Source organism: Hibiscus syriacus, unplaced genomic scaffold, assembly GCF_006381635.1.
Source record: "Hibiscus syriacus cultivar Baekdansim isolate YM2019G1 unplaced genomic scaffold, ASM638163v2 tig00110419_pilon, whole genome shotgun sequence".
Taxonomy (NCBI): Eukaryota; Viridiplantae; Streptophyta; class Magnoliopsida; order Malvales; family Malvaceae; genus Hibiscus; species Hibiscus syriacus.
Window position 1 is genome coordinate 687921 of NW_024062731.1, and position 24376 is coordinate 712296.

Consider the following 24376-nt stretch of genomic DNA (forward strand, 5'->3'; position numbering starts at 1 on the left):
TTTTAACTTGTATAACTTGCACATACCAGTGACCTCAATGCTTAGAGAGAGAATATTATCTTTGAGGTTTTAGATTAAAGCACAACGTCTGCTTGTTGTTTTGAAAATCTTTTTGAACCTTAACTCTAAATTTATAAATAGGTGAAAGAAGATGAAAGATCAATGAAAACAGTCGGTTCATCGAATTCAATCATAACTCTTCTTAGGCTTGGCGAAGCGAAATAAACCTAAAAGAGAGTAACAAAAGTTGAGGCATCAATATCGTGTAGCGTAGATGCTAACTAATAAGAGAATCAAGTTTTGTTGGTTACCACATCTGAAGCAGCTGGAATCCATTCGTTAGTTCCGGGATTTGCCTTGCAGAAGAATTGTAATTGGTATCTGAATCTGGTTCTAAAACTAAAGTTCCTACCATTTGTGTTTGTCTACCCTAATCAAGAAAGAATCCATTTTTTTTAAGATTGATCACACATATATTAACAATTTTTTAACAGGTTTGATACAAAAAGAATTTTAGGGCGGACATCATATGTAACTAACCAACCACTAATATGAAATCAAACTCAATTTTTTTTAATTTTTTTTTTCAAAATGATTATAATTCATTTTAAAAAACTTTGCTTCCATTATAAACTTTTTCTGCATTCAAATTTGAAGGGAACCAAAAAATTAAATAGCAAAAGAAAAAAATACTACACAAAATCACAATACAAATGCTGGCATGGTAACATGTGTTATAATTTTTAACATTAAAATGCGAAGAAAATTAATATCAAACAAAAAACATAGGCGATATATTTTCAGCATATAAGATAATAATCCTTTTGGAATGGTCTTAATCCTTAGTCTTAATAATATAGACATTTATGGATCGAAATTTTTGAGTCAATTTAGATACTATATTTCATTCCCCACAATCGATTCGATCTGATATGTATAAAAATTAAAGGCTTAATGCCTAAATAAATGCCCAAACTATACCTTTGGTGCCAAATAAGCCCCTACATTTTTTTTGCCCATCCAGGTGCTTAACGTTACAAACGTTAGCACTTTAGGTGCCTTGGCCGTCAACGACGTTAGTTTTCTCCGTTAATTGACAAGTGTTACAACATGATAATTTTAAACACTTTATATAAAATTAAAAAAAATAAAATTATATATATTTTTTAAAAAGAAAACACATAAATTTTGAAATAACCCCTAAACTTTGAAAACCTTCATTTCAACCCCTAAACCCATGCCGACCGCCACCGTCGAAGAAGCTCCACCCGACCTCTCCCCCAACTACTAAAACCCTCATAAATTGTGATCGACTGACAATCGATCTACGACAAATCTACATTTTATATCCCGCGAACCCTAGGATGAATCCATGCGATTTCGATGGTGAATAGGCAACAACTATGGATATACTAGGACGATGACAAGGATTACGTCAGCAGTGGTGGTCGTGATCGAAGAGGGCGGCGACGTCGAATTAAGGTTAGGATTTAGAATTTTCGGGTTTTTTTATAATATAAGAAAAATTAGGGTTTTTTCTTTATAAATATAATAATATTTTTAATATTCTTTTAAAAAAATAAATTTCAAAAATATCAAGTTGAGACATGTTTAACTTAACGGAGAAAACTAAATACGTTAACGACCCGGGCACCTAAAGTGCTAACGTTTGTAACGTTAGGCACCTAGATGGGCCAAAAAATGTAGGCACTTATTTGGCACAAAAGCTATAGTTTGGGAATTAAGACAAAATTAAATGATTTTAAAATATATTTCGTTAAAATATTATTATAAATTATATAAATATTAATATTATATTTTAATATTTAAATTAACAAAGAAATCATTTGGACAAATCAGACCAGGTCAGGCTTGAGTCCAATTTTTTGAACCCAATAATGACGTCAGTCCATTACATATCTTAGTGATAAAATAAAGGGTAAATATAGTAATGGTCACTGAACTTTTTTAAAGCTTTCATTTATGCCCCCTAACTTTTAAAACTTAAAATACAGTTAGGGGTGTTCAAATTTTCGAACTAATTCGGTTAACCGATCGAACCGAATTAGTTCGGTCGATTAACGGTTAAGAAAATTTTTAGAATTCGGTTAACGGTTAATTCGGTTTGAAATCGGTTAATTAACCGAATTAACCCTTAAATATTTATTAATATTTTTTTCATCCCATAATATGTTGTCCTCCACTTTCTTTAATTGCTCCTCGATTATCAATTTTTTTACCTTGATTTGTGTAAGGTATGGGGCTATGGGCACGAGATGGGTGGAGGCGTGGAGCATGAATCTGCATGAGCAATATACTACCCTCCACTCTCTCCTTTTCCAATTCTCTATTCAAGGTTCCTTCAAACTAATACTACTTAATATATTCTTTATATAATACATGCGGGCAAGTATTTATTATATTCATCAATGTTTATATAAAATTACATATATTTATGAGTGGATGAAGTACTTGTTTATATATATATATATATGTATATACTTCATTACTATTTAAAATTTTAAATGTAGGTTAAAAAAATGATAAAACCCATCATACCATGTTTAATAATACAAATTAATGGAATATGTATATTTTTAATCATTTAATTTTGGTAATGAAACAATTCTGTCCCGGTGCTATTGTTTGCTTTCTATATATCTATCTAAAGTTAATATATACAATAATATATACAATTCTGTCCCGGTGCTTTTGTTTGCTTCTATATCTATCTTCATTTTGAAACTCTTTATTTTTACTTTCTCTTGGGAGAAATAGCCTTTTTGTTCATACTTTGCTTGAATTACATAGTCAAATCTTGGGAACTTTTATGTGTTTTAGTTTGAGTTTTTTATCAATTGCAAAACCTAGGTTTATGCTATCTCCGATCACAATTTTCTTACCTTCTTCATCCACTTCATGTTCAAGAGGCATGTGCAGTAAGTCCTATATAAAGGAGCTAGATATCTTCCTGATTGTAGCATCAGAAAAATCAAGCATTTCACCTAGCAATAGTAGCTATCTTCATGCACCATTTATTTTGTAGAATTTTAAATTTGTTGGTTTGTTTGAACTAAATTGATAGATACAAATATCTTATTTTAATATAATGTTTGAATCAAATTAATTAGATATTATAAACTATTTTTTAATTAAAAATATTAAATTCGAAAGTTTTAAAAAATTTCGGTTAATTCGAAAATTAACCGAAATTTATTCGGTTCGGTTAATACTTTCATAAAAAAGTTTCGTTCGGTTAACAGTTAAAGAAGAAAAATTCGGTTTAGGGTATTTCGGTTCGGTTTTAACTGAATGAACACCCCTAAATACAGTCCTCCAACATTTAGTCCGTTTGCAATATAGTCCCTGACGTAATCGCCTGTTTGACGCCGTTACACTACCGTTAGTACGTTTGTAATATGGTCACTAAACTTTTCAGGCGCTTGCATTTAGGTCCCCCAACTTCTAAAACTTACAACACATCCCTCAATCATTCTAAACCCCAAATTCCTTTTCGATCTTTAATTTCCTTTTTCTCTTTTCTCTTCTCATTTCCAGCGTAACTTTTCAGTCGGGGATGCATGGGAAATTCTAATATAACTTTGAATTATGTGGAGGTGTTAACTTGAATAAGGGTCCATTGAGAGAAGACCCAACCAAGGGACTATCGGGACCATCAACGATTGAATGTGTAATGTTAGATATAAGTCATCTAAGGTGAAACATAGATGTTCGATGAAATGCTTTTGAGAAAAAATGGGGTTAGAAATGCAGAGTTGACAAATACTACTAAGATGAACTAAGTATCATTGTTGAAAGTTACCAACAAAGCTGAAATTATTTTGTATAAATGGCTTATAATAATTTCTTCGTTTAATCATTGTGGTTAAAGATTTTCCAACAGATGATCAAATATAATAAAATCATAAACAGTGCATTCACCTCTTAGTCTCTTTCGCTCACGTGCACTTTCGTTTGGTTTTTGTTTTTCAATTTTCCGCCATGTAAAATTGTAAACCCAAGCAGTGCTCTGTCTTTTAACTTTTTATTTACAAAAAAAATGGAGGAAGAATTACTGGAACGCAACACCGATTGCGTTTAATTTTTAGCCTCTCCCCTCACTTGCAAGAAGGTATTTATTTTCTCTTTTAGGCTATTCGGAAGTAAGTTTTTCCTCTTTCGCACTTTCCCATTTTCAGCTCACATTGTGTGTTTTTTGTGAAATTTTTATGTTTCTGTAACTGCATGTTAATGATATGAATATTCAGTGTTAGTTTGAACCAAAACCATCTAATTTTCTTTCTTTCTTCTTAATCAAAACTTTTAGTACTCTTATGAAATATTCAGTCTATCATAATAGAAGTGAAAGAGGGTCCTAGGCTAAATTTTTTTATCTTCTTGTTTGGTTTTTCTTTAAATCAGGGATTTGGTTGAGTATTGACATAGTGAAATCACCAAGTTCAATCCGAGAGACTGCTGGTACTAGTTTACTGGGAATTGTATTGATCCGACCTATGGTTTTCGGCGTCCTGTGAGCTCGTATTATTTTTAATAAGTTCATGTTGATTATGGGACTGATATAACGTGAACGAATTGGATTTTTTACATGTTTTGGAAATTGAGAACTGTGTTGCAAGTTTTAAAAGTTGGGGGACTAAATGCAAGACCTGAAAAGTTCAGTGATCATATTGCAAACATACTAACGGCAGTGTAACGCGTCAAATGACCGGTTAAATCGGGGACCATATTGCAAACGGATTAAATGTTGGAGGACTTTATTACACGTTTTCAAAGTTGGGAGACCTAAATGAAAACTTTGAAAAGTTCAGTGACCATTACTATACTTTACCCTAAAATAAATATAATTTCCTTTTTCTTTTCATTTTGCTCTTTAATCTGTCTTCTTTTTTTCTTGGGTTTTATTTATAGAATAAACTGATTACATTAAAAACAAATCCTTAATCGCCTTCTTGTTAAATCAATCTTTGCTGTATTGTTTCTCTTTTTCAGTCTTTCTTCTCTCGCACGCTTTCTCCGTCGCTCTGCGCCTTCCCGATGTAAGATTCTTATCAATGCTTTACATCAGTCGCGTTCTACTTACTCTACCTTATTACTATTCTCATATCCTTTTTTAAGAAAACCCTAATTCATTTATTCGCTAAGCTTTGCTGGTTTGATTTCAATTAGGGTTTAAGAAGAACCTGAATCAAAGTCTGGGAGAAGTTTCAGAGTGTTTTCTTTTTCCATGTTGAAAATCTTCCTCTCTGGTTCACATAAGCTGTATATATATTTTGTTATTTGTTTGATTTATTACTAGGTTCTACCGGATTAAACTTTTATTTAATGTCGAAGGCTGATAAAATTTGATTAACTTTTGGGTATCCTGCTCGCAGTTTGTTGATTTATTTATTGTCATCTTTACTCTACTGTTTTCGTTCATAGCCACATTGTTGATTTTTCTAATGCTGCTACTCTAGAAATGATGAAAAACTTAATGTCTTTTTGTTTCCAGAGGCTAATTAACTTGATGCTCGTTGGGAGTTGAAGAAAAATTTCTTGGGCAGAATGGGATTTGATAATGAGTGCATACTGAATATCGAATCCCTGGCTGGAGAATACTTCTGTCCTGTTTGCCGCCTACTTGTCAACCCAAATGAAGCATTACAGTCACAATGCACCCATCTTTACTGCAAACCCTGTTTAACTTATATTGTCAGCACTACTCGAGCTTGTCCTTATATGGTTACTTGGTAACAGAAGCTGATTCTAAGGTAAGTCTCCAATACTCTGCTGACTGGTTCTTATTGTATTGCTACGATTATTGTTTCCTTCCCTTTGACTTTTCCCGCCACATCAAATTACAGCCACTTGTTGAGTCAAATAAGTCACTTGCTGAGTGATTGGGAAGATCATTGTTCATTGTCTCTATCATAGGAGTGGATGCACATGGCAGGGTCCTCTTTCTGAATGTTCAGCTCATTGTTCTGGGTGTGCATTTGGCAATTCTTCTGTTGTATGTAATCGGTGTGGTGTTCAGATTGTGCATCGTCAAGTTCAAGAACATGCACAAAATTGCCCTGTGAGTGCATTAGATCATTGTGTTGTTGTTGAACCATGTTTTATGTAGCATTTGTAGTAAATTTGACTTTTTTTACATATTATTAATACAGAGGGTGCAACCTCAGGCCCAACAGGTTGTGAGTGGTCAGGAAATTTTAGCCCCGGGCTCTATTTCTGATCAGACTCAGGTTGCTTCTTAGGCAGAAACAACTGCTTCTCAGGCCCATACATCTCAAACTGCAACATCCAGTACATCTGTACAGGACCTCATTCAGCCGGCCAATCCAAATCCTCAGTCTCAAGCTGTCTCCCAGGTTTCTGCAGTTACTTCAGAGCACTGGTCTCAACAACAACAACAACAACAAAGTCAGCAATACTACCAGCAGTTTTCTGGATATGACTTGTATTATCAACAACATTACCCGTATCAACATCAGTCATTTCCACAATACCAGCAGCAACCTTTGCAGGTTAATGCATCACATATGGCTGGACAGAATCCAGTCTACTTGCAGACCCAGCCCCAACCTCAATCACAGGTCCAGCCACAGTCGCACTTATCTGTTCAGGTTTCTGTAGTTGCTCAACCTCAGAGCCAGGCACAAGCCAATCAACAGCACCAAACTCACCTTACAATGCCACTGCACTCTCAAATTCTAGCTCAAACTTACCCAACATCTTGGTCCATTCCCAACATCTGGTTCAACCACTTCCTCAAGCTCAGCCACATCCGCAGGTCCAAACTATTCAACCTCATTTGCAACATGGGAACATGCCTCAGTATCAGCAACATCATTCCCAGATGCAACTCCCAGAGCCCCAACCTCCTCCTGGTCCTCAAGCTCAACATCATTTTCAAGCTCAGCCACAGGCACACCAGCTTCAGCCTCTACCCCAGCCTCAGCTCCAGCCACATCCTCAACCAAGCCAGCCCTTGAATCCAAATTTATTACCACAGACACAACCCACTGCAGCCCAGGCAGTGATGGTCATCAATTATTCGCAATCACAGCCCATCAGCTGGTAGCACTACAAATCCCTTGCATACGCATGCTCAAGGGGGCCTTCATCCACAACAGCATCCTGTTGAAATACAGAATTCCTACCCTCAGCATGCTCCGCAGATGCGGCCACCCCAGTCTCATGTTGCAATTCCAAACCAACAGCAGCCTGGTTCGTTGCCTTTACCCAATCATATGCTGCAACAAGCACATCCTCATTCTGTTCAACATCCACTTTCAACTCAACCACAAAGAGTTATGCAGCCTCCTACGTCACTTATGTCTCATCAATATATGCAGCAGCAACAGCTGTCAACCCAACCGGTGGGCTTGGTTCAGACTCAAATGCATCAACAGGGTCCTTTTGTGCAGCAACAACAGCCCATGCAATCTCAATTTCGCCCCCAGGCCCCTCTCTGTCCTTTCAGCAGCCTCCTCATGCTTATCAACTACCACAACAAAATGTCACAGAATCGAATGTTGTGCATCCCTATCCAACACCTAATCCTGCTGGAAGACCTTTGACACCAAGTCATGGACTACAATCACAGCCATATCCACAGTCTGCACCTGCTATGCTGGTTAAACCCATACAGCTTGGTGCCAACCAGCCATCATATCGAATAGTGTGCTTAGAACCAACAACCAATCTGGGTTAATTCACAACCCGTGTCAGAGATACCAGGAGATCATGGTACTTTACATGTGGCTGAGAAAGAAGCTGGTTTATCTTCCAAGGGAATTGCTAAAAAAGAATCTAATGAGTTGGATTTGACATCTAGTCTTGGAGCTGATATGGTCAACACTAATACTTCAAAATCCAATGCTGATTTGAAATTGATTGATGAAAAACCTGCTAGTGATGTTGGGGATAATAGTACTGGGTTTCACAATTCTACTAATGTGACACGAGAATCTAGACACAAATTTTGTATTGCAGAGGGATACTTTGTGAAGAAAAAATGGGAAGATGCAGAAAGACAGAATTCAACATCAAGATAAAAGTACAGCTAAAGGTCTTGCAGGCAATGAATTTTCTGGAATCCCTCGATCTAGTCAGGTGAAGCATTCTCATTTAGTTCCAGTTGTTGATCAGGGAAGGCATCATTCTCAACAGATAACATATGGGTCTAATAATAACCAACAAAAACCTGCTGCATCTGCAATGTTACAAGCACCTCCGCCCGGACTGCCTTCACATGCACAAGCACCAGGACTTCATCCCAATCAAGTTAGGCCTCAGGGACCAAGACAGACTCTAGTTCCACCTGAAAATTTTGCTCCTCCCTTTGGTGGAGGACCAAGTAGTTATGGTCCTCAAGGGCCTTATAATGAAGCTCCTGTTTCTGGTGCTCCTAGGTTGCCTAGACAAGGTGAACATTTGAATCCATTCCCTTTGGATCATTCCCAACAATTCGGTGATCGAGGAAAATTTGATGATGATCTTAAACAATTTTCTAGGCCTTCTCATTTGGATTCTGGTCCTGTTCCTAAATATGGGAGCTATTTTTCCTCATCAAGATCCCTCGATAGAGGTCCTCATGGTTTTGCTAAGGATATGGGACCATGGGCTCATGAGAAGGACCCTCGTGGTTTGAATTTTGATCCTATGATTGACTCTGGCCCTTCTCGATTCTTGCCACCATATCATCTTGATGATGCAGGAGAACCAGTTGGTCTTCCTGAAGATACTCTAGGCAGACCGGGTTTTCTTGGAACAGTTCCCGGCTATGGTCGGCATCTTATGGATGGTTTTGTCTCTAGAAGTCCAGGCAGAGACTATTCAGGGATATCGTCACACAGATTTGGAGGACGTCCTAGTGATGAGATAGATAGGCGGCGTGGATTCGATGATAGATTTTCAGGTTTTCCTATACATAGGGGTGGGTTTGAGAGTTCTGATCACATGGCAGAGCATTTTGGTCCAGATACTCGACCCCCACACTTCATCAGGGTGAAAATTTTGGTCGTCATAACATGCCTGGTCAGGTGCGGATGGAAGGACCTATTGGCTTTGGTGAGTTTCTAGCCATGAACATATGGGAGAATTTGATGGGCCTGGAAACTTCCGTCAACCACGACTTGGTGAACCTGGATTTAGAAGCAGCTATTCGCTTAGAGAATTTCCCAATGATGGTGGAAGATATACAGTTAAGTGTTGATTTTGTTCTATTCTTGTCGATTATGATATAAAAATACTGCTCATTCATAGTGTTTCTGGAGAACTAATTTATACCTGGGAAATATATCATTGAGTTCCATATATGTTTCTGCTCTTGATCTATTTTGACTCGGTTTTTTCAGGGTGATATGGAATCATTTGAAAATTTGAGAAAGAGAAAACCGGCAAGCATGGGTTGGTGCCGCATTTGTAAGGTGGATTGTGAAACAGTTGAAGGCTTGGACATGCACTCACAAACAAGGGAGCACCAGAAAATGGCTATGGATATGGTTCTGATCATCAAACAAAATGCAAAGAAACTCAAACAGTAAGTTTTCTATTTCCATATCGTGCATGGTGGTTTCTAAACCTTGATTTGCTTATGTAAAATATCTTTTAATTTTTTATGTTGCTTTGTTTTGTAGAACCTCCAGTGATCACTCCCTACGCAATGATTCAAACAAATCAAAGAATGCAAAATTTGAAAGCCGCTCAAATAAGATTAAGTCTTGATATATGTTGTCCCGTAGATTGTGGTTGTCCCCTTGCTGGCTTGGAATTGAGTTTGTCGGTTTGCTATTTGGCGCTTAGTGATGTAGGTCACTCACCCTTGTCTCTTTTCAACTTCTGGGTGGTTTATGCTGGTCCTGTCATTCAGGTTGCTGACATGTTAATGGAGATGGTTTTGGAACTGAAGTTCAGTGGCAGTTAAGTTTGTTGTTTTTACTTTTTTAACATGATATCTGTTTCTTTTAGAACTTCAGTATTTGTGGCTACTTAAGCATTATCTGGTTAAAAGTTGATATATCAGGATATTTTGAAGTAGTGCTTATTTGCTTGTTGAGATGGTATAATTTAGTATGTATGTATCTCTATTGCCTTTCCTTATCCAGATGCTTATTAGGTTGGATCACCGAAGATCCAATATAAGCTTTTGCTTGCATGCTTCAATCTACTGTTGACTCTAGTTTTTTTTGTGTGTGTATATTTAGGATCAGAATCATTTTGTATCATTGTGTGGCATTTAACTAAATATATGAATTCCTTTCTCAATCACCGACACTGTTGAACTGATTATGCAACTTTTCACTTCTATAAAAATGTTGCTACCCAACCATCTTTCTATTGGCAGATGCTTTTGCTCTACCAACTTTTGTTGCCTCTTAATATTGAAGTGAAGAAAATAGAAGTTACACTGGAATGTCATTAGAAATTATTATGAGACAGCCAGATGATAAACATTGGTACATGATGTGGCGAAGTATATATGGAAATGTGTTCTTAAATTGATGTAAACTAGTAGTCTAATTGTGACTTCATATGCTTTCTATAATTAATATCTAAGTTGTTAATGTTGCATTTGAAATTTAGTTCATCTGAAAATATTCTTCTTTTGTATTCCATAATTCAAGTACACAAGTGCTGTGATCTCTAAATATTAGTGCTCAATATTAAATTTAATCAAACAGTTTTGACATGGCATGATCTGCAACAAAAAATATATTTGGGGGCGTATGCTAAGTTTAAATATGATATATTTAGAACTGGCTACAGTTAATCTATAAAGCATTTGGGTAAAGTACTAGAAGTCACTGAACTATATAAAAATGATCTTTTGGTCAGCAACCTTTCAAATGTTAGGAAATGGTCATTAAACTTCCCAAAAGTTACAAAATGGTCATTAAAAACTTCAAACTGTATGATCTTTAAACATATTGAAATACTACAAAATGGTCCTTCAACTTTTGAAATTTTATTGTTATTTTAACTTTGCAAGGGACCATTTGTAATTGTTTAGAAAGTTTGACTATACTGTAACATTTGAAAGGTTGCTGAACAAAAATCATATTCATATAGTCGGTGACCTCTAATGTATTTTACCCAAAACATTTTAATGCTAAAAGCCATTAATGTTGCAACTTGTTAAGGTTTATGGGTGTTCCTTGCCTTATTTGTAGCTAGGATTGCTTAATGAGCTGTATTATTTTGCTAGGAACATGTTTGTGCAATAGATTGCTAAACCTATCAGCCCAAAGCATTTAATCTCTGTCATCTAGTCAAGTCAATTTGAGGATCTATGTGTAGCTTTACCTGTGGAAATTATCATTATAATGCAATGAACATCAAAATGAGGCCTGCTTGATCACTCTAAGCACAAATTAATATAACCATAAGCAGAAGATTGTTGGTTTTTGTACTTTGTTCCTTTTATATGAACTTTTGAAGACTTAAGGCCATGAGAGATAGATCTTCCTTGGTAGAGGATAAGCATTGTTGGCTTAAAGAATAAGCTTCTTGTTAAGGGTGAAATTATCTCCGTCCTGTGGTGGTTTGTGATACTATTATAGGTTCAGTATCCTTTCTTAAAGAATTCATGTTTCTTCTAGTTGAAGTTCAGGAATTTTTTTATCCAAGTTATTGCCATTTCGATCCTTTTTTAATATCTGTTTTAAGACAATATTTTCCTTTAGTTATATTTAATAATTTTTGGGTCCAATGATTAATACCATCACAATTCTTTCAAACTTGATAGAATTGATTTTTATTCTGGTGGAATTTCTTTTTTCTATAATAGATTTTTCATTCAACACCTCTTTTTCGGCGAGCAGACAACATAATGGCTGAAAGGGTCAGTGGGAAGGTTTTGACACATCTTTTTAAGATGTGGTAAAGATTGTGTTCTGCTTTGTGGTAAACTTTTGCTTTGTAATCTTTTTTTTTCAATTTTTCTTTGAAATTGATTTACTGCAAGATATTGTATATGTTGCTTTATTTACACTGATTTTTGTTTTATATATTCTTTTGAGATGATCTTTTAACTTTTTAAAGTCAAATGCTATAATGGAAACTTGTAGTAGTCTGAAATTTTAGAACTGAGAGCTTGGTAAAATTGTTAGTTCGACGGTAAGTTATTCCTTAAAATGTATTCTAGGAATTCTTATGAATACTTGGATTTAGCTAGGTCGTTGACTACCTTCTCTTGTAGTTTAGGAGTGCCTCATCCTTTTGTGGAAGGGATAAAGCTTAGGCAGAGACTCCAATTAGAGTTGCATGTTAGTACGGGTTTGCTTATGCGGATGAGTCTAAAATGCAACCGGTTAATATAAGGCTAAAAAAGACAAATCTGTTGTAATTGAAAAATTTACCAAGAGTAACTTTTTAGAGTAAATTGGGTAACATTTTAGGTTGAAACTGAATATTATGTTTCCCTTAACAATTCATGTAAATTGCATAACTATTCCAGTTGCAACCTAAAAGTTACCATCTAGACATTCTCGGTTGCAACAGAAATGATTACCAATTGTGTAACTTTTTAGAGTATACAGGCAACATTTTAGGTTTAAATCTGCCGTCATGTAACGTTCCCAGTTGTGACCAAAATTATTACCAATTGTATAACATTTTAGATTAGACAAGATAACGTTAAAACCAGCTGCAAATTTGTCTTAGGTTAGGCCACTACACAACAAAACTACCCTGCTTAGGCCATGGGATGTCCTGGGGCTTAGTTTATGTTAGGATGGACAAGAAAGTGCCTTCTATATTTCATTTCAAATATGATTCGTTTTGGAATGTTATGTTAGGAATAGTAAATAATAACGAGCATGGTTATTAGGCCTCATCTCCACTCTTGCTTCTACGGGTATAGGCTAGTAACTGCAGGTCTAACAGGTATATATCACTAGGATCCATCTTTTCCAACTTATGATGTTGAAATTGAGGGGGAAAAGTGTTAGGTGTTTCAGTATAGGATCTAACAAGTTATGACTTAATTTTTCGAATACCAGTGATGCATTTTCTTCTTGTTCTTGCAGTTCATTTTTGGTTCCGTCTGTTTTGACTTGAGCCTTATGCACATTTGATGTAATATCGTGGAGACATTAATCTATAGTCTTATTGACTTTAATATATTTATATACTATGATCCGTTCGTAAAACATTGATAGTTTCTATATTCAGTTGGTCATATTCGAGAAATTCCAATTCCAAGTATTTAGTCAAGCGGAATTGGGCTTTTGATATGTTTATGTTCCTATAATTCTCTACGACTCCCTTTAATTTATGATCTTAAAGTATTTAAGGTGCAAAGTCTTTGATCTCACTCTAAAATGAGACATGATAGAGTGGAAAGTAATTTACTACAAACATAAATAACAATCAAGTAGAAGTTGACTTGGCAGCCAAAAAGAGAGTAGAAGATACCAATGTTGATTTGTTTCCAAGGGAATTACTTTATGGGCGTTCATCATCCAAATTTCTGTAGTTAGTTTTGAAACTTTCATAATGCTCAAGTTAGTCATTATGTAGGATCTGTTTCCCGTTCAATGATTCTCATGATTTTCAATTCTGTAAGATGTCAAGTCTTGGATCGACTGTATCTGCTCTGCTCTATAAATTAGATGTGATAAGTTATTAAGTGCAAAGTAATTAACAACAACATGCATTCCACAAAGCTAACTCAGTACTGGATTGCCTAGTTAACCTTGCTGCATCTACGTATGATTAAACGTGGTGCATGGCCTAGTCTTTAGTTCTTAGTTCTTTTTGGCCTTATGCCTAAATTTGTTACAAAAAAAAAAAGCACTAAACCTGATAATTATCAAGTAATGAATTAATAATATCAAGTAATTAACGATAAAGTATTCTGTAAGGTAAAAATAACTTGATAGGTAAGGCTCTAGATTATACTGTAAGTGGTGTGTGGCTCTGCCTTTTGCAAGAATAGATAGCATCATAGTTGCCGTTGCCTCGAATTGTGAACACTTGCACCCGAGCCTTGAGAAGGATAAAAAAGCTGTAGAGGTAAAAGAACAATGATAGGTTTAACAATCCATTCAGTGGTAAAATTTCTGTTAGAATCATTTGTACCAAGTTCGAAAAGTTCATACAAGTATCAACAGGCAGACACCTTTCTTTTTATCATAATTGGACTATGAATTCTAAGTGCGTTAGATTTAGAAGTAAATGCCCTTTTATTTTAATTTTAGGACAGAAACAAAACTCGTAATAGAGTTACCCTACTCGGTATAAAATCTAAAGAGCCACATAGATAAGTTCAGCCTAGCCAAACTGTGAATTACTATTAAAAATGACTCTGAAAAAGAGAAACTAGAATAAATTGTATTCATATGTGGTACTACTTGTCCAGGTTAGAAGAGAATACTTGGGAAGCTAGCAATAATTTCGAAAATAAATATGCATGGATTCAACCCCTTGTCTAGGGGTGAGTGTAAAATACTACCGGTAACATAAGGTTAAAAAAAGGAAAAAAAATCAAATTGTAACCAAAGAAACTTATGAAGAGAATAACTTTCTAGAGTAAACTGGATAATATTTTAGGTTGAAACTAAAAATATCATGTTTTCCATACGATTTATAAATTGTATAATTATTCTGGTTGCAATCTAAAAAGTTATCGTCGAGACATTTTAGGCTCAAGGCCACCACAGGGTAATATTCTAGGTTAAAACCCACCACAATGTAACATTCATGGTTGTAACAAAAAAGATTATCAATTTTATAACTTTTTAGGTTGAACGAGGTAACATTTTAGGTTAAAATCCATCGCAAATTTGCCTTAGGTTATGGCGCCGCACAACAGAATTACCCCTTGTTTAGAGTAACTTCAAAGGAAAAATGAAAATTCTTGTAACGTTCTTAGCTGTATTTGGTTAACTGCTAATACATGCACAAGTGTTTTTGGATGTTCCGATGTAGAGTAACACGAAATTAAGGAAGCCGGTTCTTGGTTCTATTGTATACGTGGAAATCCCAAGGTTGTTATGTCATGTAGGTGGTTGTGAACTTGTGATTCCATTTCCAGTTGCACTTCCTGGAGCAAAAATGAAGGCAATTGATCGTTGTAAAGGGAAAGAATGGATAGTTTGCAATCCCAATCAATTGATGAAATCTGTAAATATTTTATGTTTTTTTTTTCCACTTTTGTTATATATAAAAAAAAACCCTTTAATTATATATTCTCTTCATTCTCTATGGGAGTATATTGTAAGTTCGATTCCCAGGTTCAGTTTTGGCCCATGCCAGAGGAAAGCATTTCAGCCCTGGGTTATATATTATTCACAAAATGTTTCCATGAGCAACACCATTCAAGTTTGTGATTTGATTAATTGTATTACGGTGAACTGTAGGTGAAATGCTATTTAATAGATTCTTGAATTTTTACATGTATGTTTGGAGTATTATATTTTGGTGTTTATGTTGAAATATGGATGTTACAAGTATATCAAACTCTATCATATAGATAGATAAAAGAGATAGACATTCACATAAATAAAGATTCATAACACTTCCTCTTTGATGTCTACGAAGGTAAATGTCTCGTTAAAACCTTATTAAGATAAAAACCCCATGGGAAAAAAAATCTTAATGAAAGAAAAAGAGTACACATATCTTTAATACGCATAACATATTGCCTCATTAAAAACCTTACCAGAAAAATCCAGTGGGACAAAACCTTGGTTAAGGGAAAAATTCAATGTGTATTTACTCCCTTATAATAATATCACATAGGATCCTTGAGTACTACAACTCAATCTTGAATACAATCTTCAAATGTTCAAGTAAACAATATATCGATGAATACATCTTTTCAAATTACCATTTGAACTGATTCGTAAAATATTTACATTATTCTTCTTTCGAAGATCATGAGGGAGGAAACTTTAGTAAAATGTGTTTCCTTTGATGTATCATTCTTTCAATTGATCTAATTTAAGTACTCGATCTACAAGTCAAGATAAAACTTGATTTCAAGATTTTTTTATCTCAAATATTCTTTAAACAATCAAGATACTTTAAAACTCTTCAAGAATTATATTTGAAAGCCCTTCATGAATTTCAATTAAAAGTATACAATATCATAATTTGATCTTGATGTCTTTATAAAAAAAATGAGCCATTAAGCTCTCATCAATTCAGATATACCATATAATATATACATTATGTCTAAATATTTAAGCAAATATATATGTACAAATTTCCAAAAAGTTTTCAAATGCTTTAGGCATTTTAATATTTCAAGGTAAATATCACTATATATAGATCCACGAATCATCAAATGCGTCATAGAAGTTTACCATAACTGCCAGAGTGATAAAGTAATTACATCCACCACGAAGTAAAACCTTCATGACTTAAGTCGTATTGTATATGTTACAACTACTCATTTATACTTTACATGCATTACACCTTTAGGTGTTTGGACAACTTGTCCATGTTTTGGAAGTTGATTTAACTTTACTTAGATAACGTTTTTCCATATATGTCAAATTATTTTCACATCTATACTTCTTGATAGATTCCAATTCAAGATCCTCATTTTATTTCTTTACTTCTATAGAAATATTATTTGCAAAATCGTTGTCGACAACTTTTCTTTTTGGTTCCATCATTTTCTCGTAATGACATAACTTATTGAGATCTCTTCATTATTTTCATTTTCATTTTTCAGGTACCTGAAACTCTTCTAGAGTTGTATTATTAGTTATGTCTTGGGTTTCTTCAGGGGTACCCACCTCTGGTATATGATCACTTTATACTACTTTTCATTTACGAGAATTTTAACCATCGAAACTATCATACTTCGGGCATGGTTTACATTCTTTTTCTCTAATATGTTATCCTTATGATTTTCAATTCAAATTTAGAGTATTTTTCGCTGGTATATGAGATTTGATTACTCTCATTAGGTAAACAAATATTTATGGCAGATAACTTGTAATGAATTATCTTATGAACTTTTGGTTCACATCATTATGTATGAGGATCTAAATAAAATGATAATTCATTTATATTTTCATCCAGCTGATTCTTTTCTTCCCTGATGAAAAAATAATTGAATCTCAAAGCATTCAATAAATTGAGACTCATAATATATTTAATTATTCTCAATCTATGTCAAATATCAATTTATGTGCATTTGTGGTGGATCAATATAAACACATAATTCATAACTAAAACTTTTATAATGGGAAATATTTGGCTTCTGACCATAAGCCAATAATACGGAGGAGTATAACTTATTGGCTTGATGCGTAATAGTTCTATATGTGAATTACTATATAGATATTAGAACTTTTGTTCTAATAGTTTAGCTATTAAAAGGAGGCAATAAAAAATTTCGATAAACTGTTTGTTCATAAACTATAGGCTTTGTAATAGTTATTTCAACTGATATACAATATAATATTTGAAAACGTGGAATATAAACTCACTAAGTTTAGCAAGAAGAATAGTCTTAATTGCATAATCTGAAACTTTTCATTTTTTCTCACAAACTACAGGTTGTGAGTTGGTAATATATGTGATTTGTCTCGTAGATGCATCTACTGAAATCATATCAAAGTTTTCTATTTTGCTGATAAATGGGTCCATATTTCAATCAAATATGCAAGACATTCGATCTCAACTTTAACTAATGATGTTCTGAATTCCTTTTGAGAACAAATAACACAAGAACTTTAAGTTATGTAAATCCCAATAATTTTTGCATCGTTATTGATTGGATAATCTAACCAATCATGTCAACAAATTAAAATTTGAACTTATAAACTTCCGGTTTATCATAACATTTGATTCAATCTTATTCATACAAACTTGTAAACTTCTAGTTTACTATGAGTTTAATCTTATTCAAAAATTATGAACTTCTATAATTAATTGAATTCAATACTAGGTACATACCTTTATGAAAGTACAAACTTGAAATATATCATTTAACCACATATTCCAACGTATTAGTTATCAACTCTCATTTTCATAAACTTCCCCTTTATCTGAAAAATTACATAATCGTTAATAAAGAATTATATATACAAATTAACAATAGTAGTCAAGAGACATGTTTGCATTAAACCGATTTTCATATCCATCTCATACTCTATTGCCTTTCCAATATGCATTCTAGGAACAAGTAATAAACTATAACAAATAATAAAAATTCAAATTTCAATCGTTCTCACTTCTAAAGAGTGTAAGTATTTTTAAAATGATCACAATATCCACGTCATTAATTATGACCATGATTATGGACACGTCTACTATCACAACCACAATTGCTAAAAGGGTCTTTGTTATAAGATATCACGTCACTTCAGAGAACGGAATAAATCGATACTCATAATTTTTTTAACCACAAGAAAACAAAATATTAATTTAAAAAATACTTCTTAAAATCCTTTTTCAAGATATATGTTTGCAGGACAATATTTTGAATAAAATACATTTAGCTCTTCTGGAGCTTTCAATAACTTTTGCAATATCGGTTTACTATAATCTATGTAGTACGGACAAAAGAAGTTATACAATTGTAAGATACAAAAGTTTCCTCAAAACTCGAAAGTACATTAACTGTCATAAACTTGTTCATTCCAATAAGAATACATGTAGCTCTTCTAAAGCTTGCAATAAATTTTTGTACGTCAATATTAAATCAATTCATTATGAGAAATATGACACATAAATATAAATCATAGTAAGTGTACCTGAAAGTTGTTAACTATGTCATCATCATCAAGATTGTTCTCACGTAAACTATCATAAACACTCAAAATAAATAAAGATAACCCTTGAGCAAACTCGTGTTGATAACATGTTATGAAATAAATGAAACGAAACAATAATAGGAGCAAGAAGAACAAGTGATATAAGAATAAATGAGAATTGTATTATTATTATCTCAATATGAATTGTGTATAATGCTTTCTCTAAACTCTATATTTATAAGCATAAGAAGTAGATATCAAATAAAACTCTAACTCTAATTGATATTAAAGTCCTAATAATAAAGTATATCTATTTTCTTATAGATAAAGATAAAATATAGAGATAGACATCTATATAAATATTTATAATAATTAAAATTATTATAAGTAATTATATTATATTATATTTATTAGGGTAGTTACTAAAATTAAAATATAAAGTTTTTATGATATAGCTATTTAATGTATTAATCAATCCAACTTTTTTCTTCTTTAATTTTGTTTAACCGACGGTGACACCAGTTTTGATGTTGGTTGTCGCCCGTCGGTTAACTTTTTTCTTTGTTTTCTTTAGTTTTTAATAAGAATAATTATTATGTCTTTATGATATATTTTTATGTCTTTATGGTATATCTATATATGCTTGTGTGACACATTTTTATGTGTTTTTATGATATATTTTTTTTGTGTGGCACAAATGTTTTCGTTTATCTTTTTTCTCAATGTTAGATTTGACATCGCCACGACTGATCAAGATGGCGCGATCTTCCATGCTTTGGACCCTCGGATTGATTTGGATATATGTTTTGCGTTCGTTGATAGTTTTTTTCACGTTACTTGACTCTGATTTACGATTTTTCGGTGGCTTTCAGTAGCTTTATCCCCTTCTGTGGTTTGTTTTCCGATACAATCAGATTTGTTTGAATATTTATTTTGTTCGAGCTTTTTTTGTTAGGTTTTTTTAACCTTTCCCTTATTTGATCACTGCGTGATCTAAGTGGTTAGTTTTTGTGTCAATTGTTATAGAAAAATATCCTAATTATAATTTTATTTAAGTTTACGTTATACTTGAAATATTTATTATAATTCTAGATATTTTTTATTTTTAATAAAATTAGCATATTTCTGTCAAAAATGTAAAATGAAATATTATGTTAGTAGTATTGTTTTTATCATTGTCTAATATAAAATAATTAATACTATAGTTAAAGACAGTTGTTGTCTTATAAAACACTTATTGAGGATTAAAGATTAAATTTAGGCATAAATATATAAAAGACCCCTGAACTTTTAAAAAAAAATCAATGTGACCCTTTGACCAATGTTTCCATCGTTGACCAACAACTCCGTTAATTCCTGTTGGGTAAATTACACTATTCATCACTCAAATATTTTATTCTCTTCTATTGTAGTCACTAAACTCTAAAAGTGTTCATTTTTGGAAATCCTAGAGACTTCAGGGAATAAGGCTGTAGTTAATCCATTTTATTTTAAAGACAACCCACCTCCCTTCTCTTCTATGTGACGGGGGGAAGACTGAAACTCAAAATCAATATCCATGGAAGAAAAAAAATCAACTAGAACAAAAATCAGAATGAAAATTATATTTGGATATTAAACTCAAATTGATGCATGGAAGAAAAAAAAATCAAAGAACAATGGATTTATAAGAGCAATCTCCAAGTCTGATACTAATGTCAAATGGCAGAATCAAACACCCAAAAAGGCTGCTTTTCAAGAAGCAAACATGGAAATTATACAAACCAAAAGAATAACAAGAACAAAAACACCACCACTAAACGCATGCCGTCTTCTTCCTCTTCATTTGATTTGGGTAGTAAAGTTGATTGGTTACTCCACTGATAAAATCACCGGCATGGGCCACGTTTTCTTCAATGTCAGCCATCGTTTCCCCTTGTGCCTCAACAAGAACAGCCATGTCGAGGAACACCATGTGCAGCCTCTCCAAACTCAGTTGAATGTCCACCACGGCTTCACGCCTCTCCTTGTTCCTCGAATCCATTTCGAATATCTCAGCCAATGACCGCCGCGGGTAACTATCTTTTCGACCGTGTCGTCTCCCGGAAACTCTCCGGTGCCGTCGTGATATCCTCTCTTGAGATCTTCTTTATGACCAGATAAAATCTTCTCCCTCAAGGCATGGTTCATCATTTGCTTGAGATTAGCCCACAAACCGTTTGTTACCGAAACCCTGGTTCGGTCCACATACGTCCCTTCCCTGGTTCACCATTTTCTTGTGTTAGATCTGTGGAGTGATTTCAGCTTTTCCTTTACAACCTTTGCTTTTCTGAGAATCGAAACGGTGTCGGCTTCCATCCTGTCTCGGAACCCTCGGAGGACCTTGGCGCTGTGACTGCACTTTGTTTCTTCCTTTAGGGTTTGTAGATCAAACACGATTTGTGATCCCCTCCATTGTTGTCTTGATCGAGGCCACTTCTTGGAAGAACTGGGAAAGGTTGATTTCATCAATGGGGTCGAGTCAAATCATGGAAATGGCCAGAAATCGAGTGATTTTTATCAAAAACCATAACTTACCTCAGTTTGTTTACCGTAAAACGTTTTTTTAAAAAAATTTTCCTCAATTGAGGGTAGAAAAGTTAGTTCGTTAACGTAAAATATTTTTTTAATCAACAAGATTTTTTTTTAGAAAATAACTTACGATTTAATTTTTTGTAGTCATTTTTTAATTTTTTTACTTCAAATAATAAATACTCAAAATAATTTTATTTTATAAATTTTATATTAATAAAATATTTTAATATCATTTAAATCAAAATATTAATTATTAAAATATTTCAACTATATTTATTAATATTTCTAATAATATATAATATTTTTAATATTATAAAAAATAGTCAATATATAATATAAGATAATATATTATTTTGATAATATTATAAATTATTAAAAAATTATTATTTATTAATTTAAAAATAATATTATTATTAATAATGATAATTATTTATATTTAATATTAATAAAACAATCTCTAATATTTTAATAATATTTAAAATATACTAATTAATATTTTTAAAATATAATATAACACTATTACTTTAATAAATAATTATAATTTATATATTTTATTTCAATAAAATACCAATATTAATATTTTTATTAATAAAATTATATAAATATTTTAATAATAAATAAATTATTTGAATATTTTTAAAAATAATAATAATAAGTTTTATGATAAAATATAATATTATGTATAATATTTAATAAATAATTTTAAAAAAAATCATCTATTAGTGGAAAAAGAGTTTAAACATCATCTTCTAAACATCGTAAAACGTTTTCCAGAAAATATTTTTTAGAAAATGTAATCCATTTTACGAAAAAAAATTCGGAAAACATTTTCAGTGAAACAAACGAATCCTAGAGAAATGGGGGTAAAATGGGTTAACTACATACTTAGTCCTTGAAGTCTCTAGGATTTCTAAAATTGAAAATTTTTAGAGTTTAGTGACCAAATAGAAGAGAATAATAATTGAGTGATGAATGGTGTAATTTACCCAATTTATAACGAAAGTGATTGACGGAATTTCGGTCAATTATGGAAAACGTTGTTCAAATGGTCATATTGAGTTTCTTTTTCTAATTGAAGGGCCACATTGATAAAAAAAATAGGGACCACATTGGATTTTTTTAAACTTCAGGAGCCAAAAATACATTTAAGCCTTAAATTTATATACGACCGTTACTGTTGTTATTTGGCTCACGTGTTTGTACTATATGTGTTGACACATACACGTTTGTTATTTTTTAGATAAAATTTATACAAAATTTTGTTTTGTTGTTCTCATTTCATTTATATTCATGGATAAATTATATTGGTTATTTTCGTTTAATATTTGTATATGCTTGCTCACTAAATTCAAAATATAAATTTTGGTCAGATATTATTGTTTTATTAAGATTTGGTCACTAAAACATTAGATGTTAGTTTGATTACACAACATGTTGTAAAAAAGATTAATTTTTATTTTAACCATTGAACTTTAAATAAAACACATACTAATAAAACTACCCCAATATTTGCACAAATGATCACTCTGTCTCTTATCCTTTTTTTAGTATTTTAGCACTCAATGTTTTATTTTGAAACAAAATGTCCCCTGGATGGATAATTTACTTTAAAAATAATTTTTTATTGAAGTGACATCAACAAGACTTATCATGTTCGTGAAACATTGACAGTTAGTCGACTAATAATTTTCATTTAATTAGGAGATATTTTGCTCTAAAGTGAAGTGTTGGGAATAAAATGCTCAAAAAGGACGGGGGCAAAATGATCATTTGTGTAAATGTGAGATAATTTTGTTATTATAACTAAATAAAATACTAATCATGCTTTTTTTATATAGACTCAAAATAATTTAAAAATAAATATCAATTTACCTATTTTCAACATGCACTCTTTCCAAACCTTTTTTTTCTTCTTGCGCGCCACACACCTATTGCAGCCACCACCCACTATTGTTAGAAATAAGGCAAGTAAAAACGCAACGAAAATTTAAATAACGATTAATCTTATGATTTGATACATATCACACTAACTACGATAATAAAAAATCGTGAGATTACATTAATCTTTTGTTCGAAATTTATTTTTTGTTGTGTTTTATGATCTTTAAAGTTGTTGCGTTTCTGAAGACGGCAATATCCACACGCGAAACGAACAACGAATAATTATAGAATACTTTTTCTAATATGTTTTTCTCAAAATCAGTTTGTCGAAACGATTTTAAACGGGTGGGGAAACGATATTTGGAAAATCGCATCAATTTTAATTATTCTCTTAAGATTATAATTTTTAATTAAAAACAATGTGATTTTAGAAAACCTCTCGTTTCGAAAATTTGGGAATTCATATCTCGATAAATTCACGATAAAACACAGGTTCGAAGAGTCGCCACCAATCTTTGATTAGGGTGTGATTGGGCACCCAAAAACATTTTTGTCATTTTAAAAAAAATTAATTTTAATTAAACAACAAATTTAGGTCCGCGTTACCAGAAATGAGTTCAGGAGTCGATTACGCGTGGGGAAGGATTAGCACCCCCACAGCGCCCTAAATCGTACCTCGTCGATTAATTAATGTCTTTGCAATGAAATTTACAAATTCGATTTTAATTTGATTTATGATCCCCGACAAAACAATAACATACAAATTTACAACATTCAAAAACACCAAAATAGGTTAAATTAAAATTACCCATTCTTTAGAAAGATAAAGAATATTCGATTATTTACAAATATCGAGACCAGATCTTAAATCAGTTATAACAACCTTTTCTCGATAGATTTAAATAACCGGATATTTCTTTTTCTTCCATTCCCAAACTTTTAAAGTGATAAATCAATTTCTTAGGTGTCACTGATAGGATACGATTTTAATATAAAATCGTCAAAAGCGGATATCTAATCAGTTAAGACAACCCACTTAAAACAATTTTAAATTAAAAGGGTATTACCCTTAAATCAATTATGTAACGATGTCGTGTTATGCATATGAGGATATCATGCAAATTATGCAAAAAGAATGTCATGTAAAATTAATTAAACATGCGATTAAAATAATGAATGGTGCTTTGTTGATGTGGCAACCTTTAGCATATAATCCA

The 24376-nt window shown here is 32.6% G+C and overlaps 1 protein-coding gene and 1 pseudogene across 1 annotated transcript; one reads left to right on the forward strand and one right to left on the reverse strand.

The window, feature by feature from the left end:
* The first annotated feature begins 8031 nt into the window (after positions 1–8031).
* Positions 8032–9090, forward strand: LOC120124551. Its single transcript, XM_039143202.1, has one exon. The coding sequence runs from the start codon at positions 8032–8034 to the stop codon at positions 9088–9090; it is 1059 nt and encodes a 352-aa protein (XP_038999133.1).
* An 11369-nt stretch (positions 9091–20459) lies between these two features.
* LOC120124552 lies at positions 20460–21225 on the reverse strand (annotated as a pseudogene).
* Between the last annotated feature and the right edge of the window lie 3151 nt (positions 21226–24376).

Bases quoted from the DNA above. Each gene is read 5' to 3' on its own strand.
- LOC120124551 (XM_039143202.1), top strand. From the start codon at position 8,032: ATGCAGAAAGACAGAATTCAACATCAAGATAAAAGTACAGCTAAAGGT.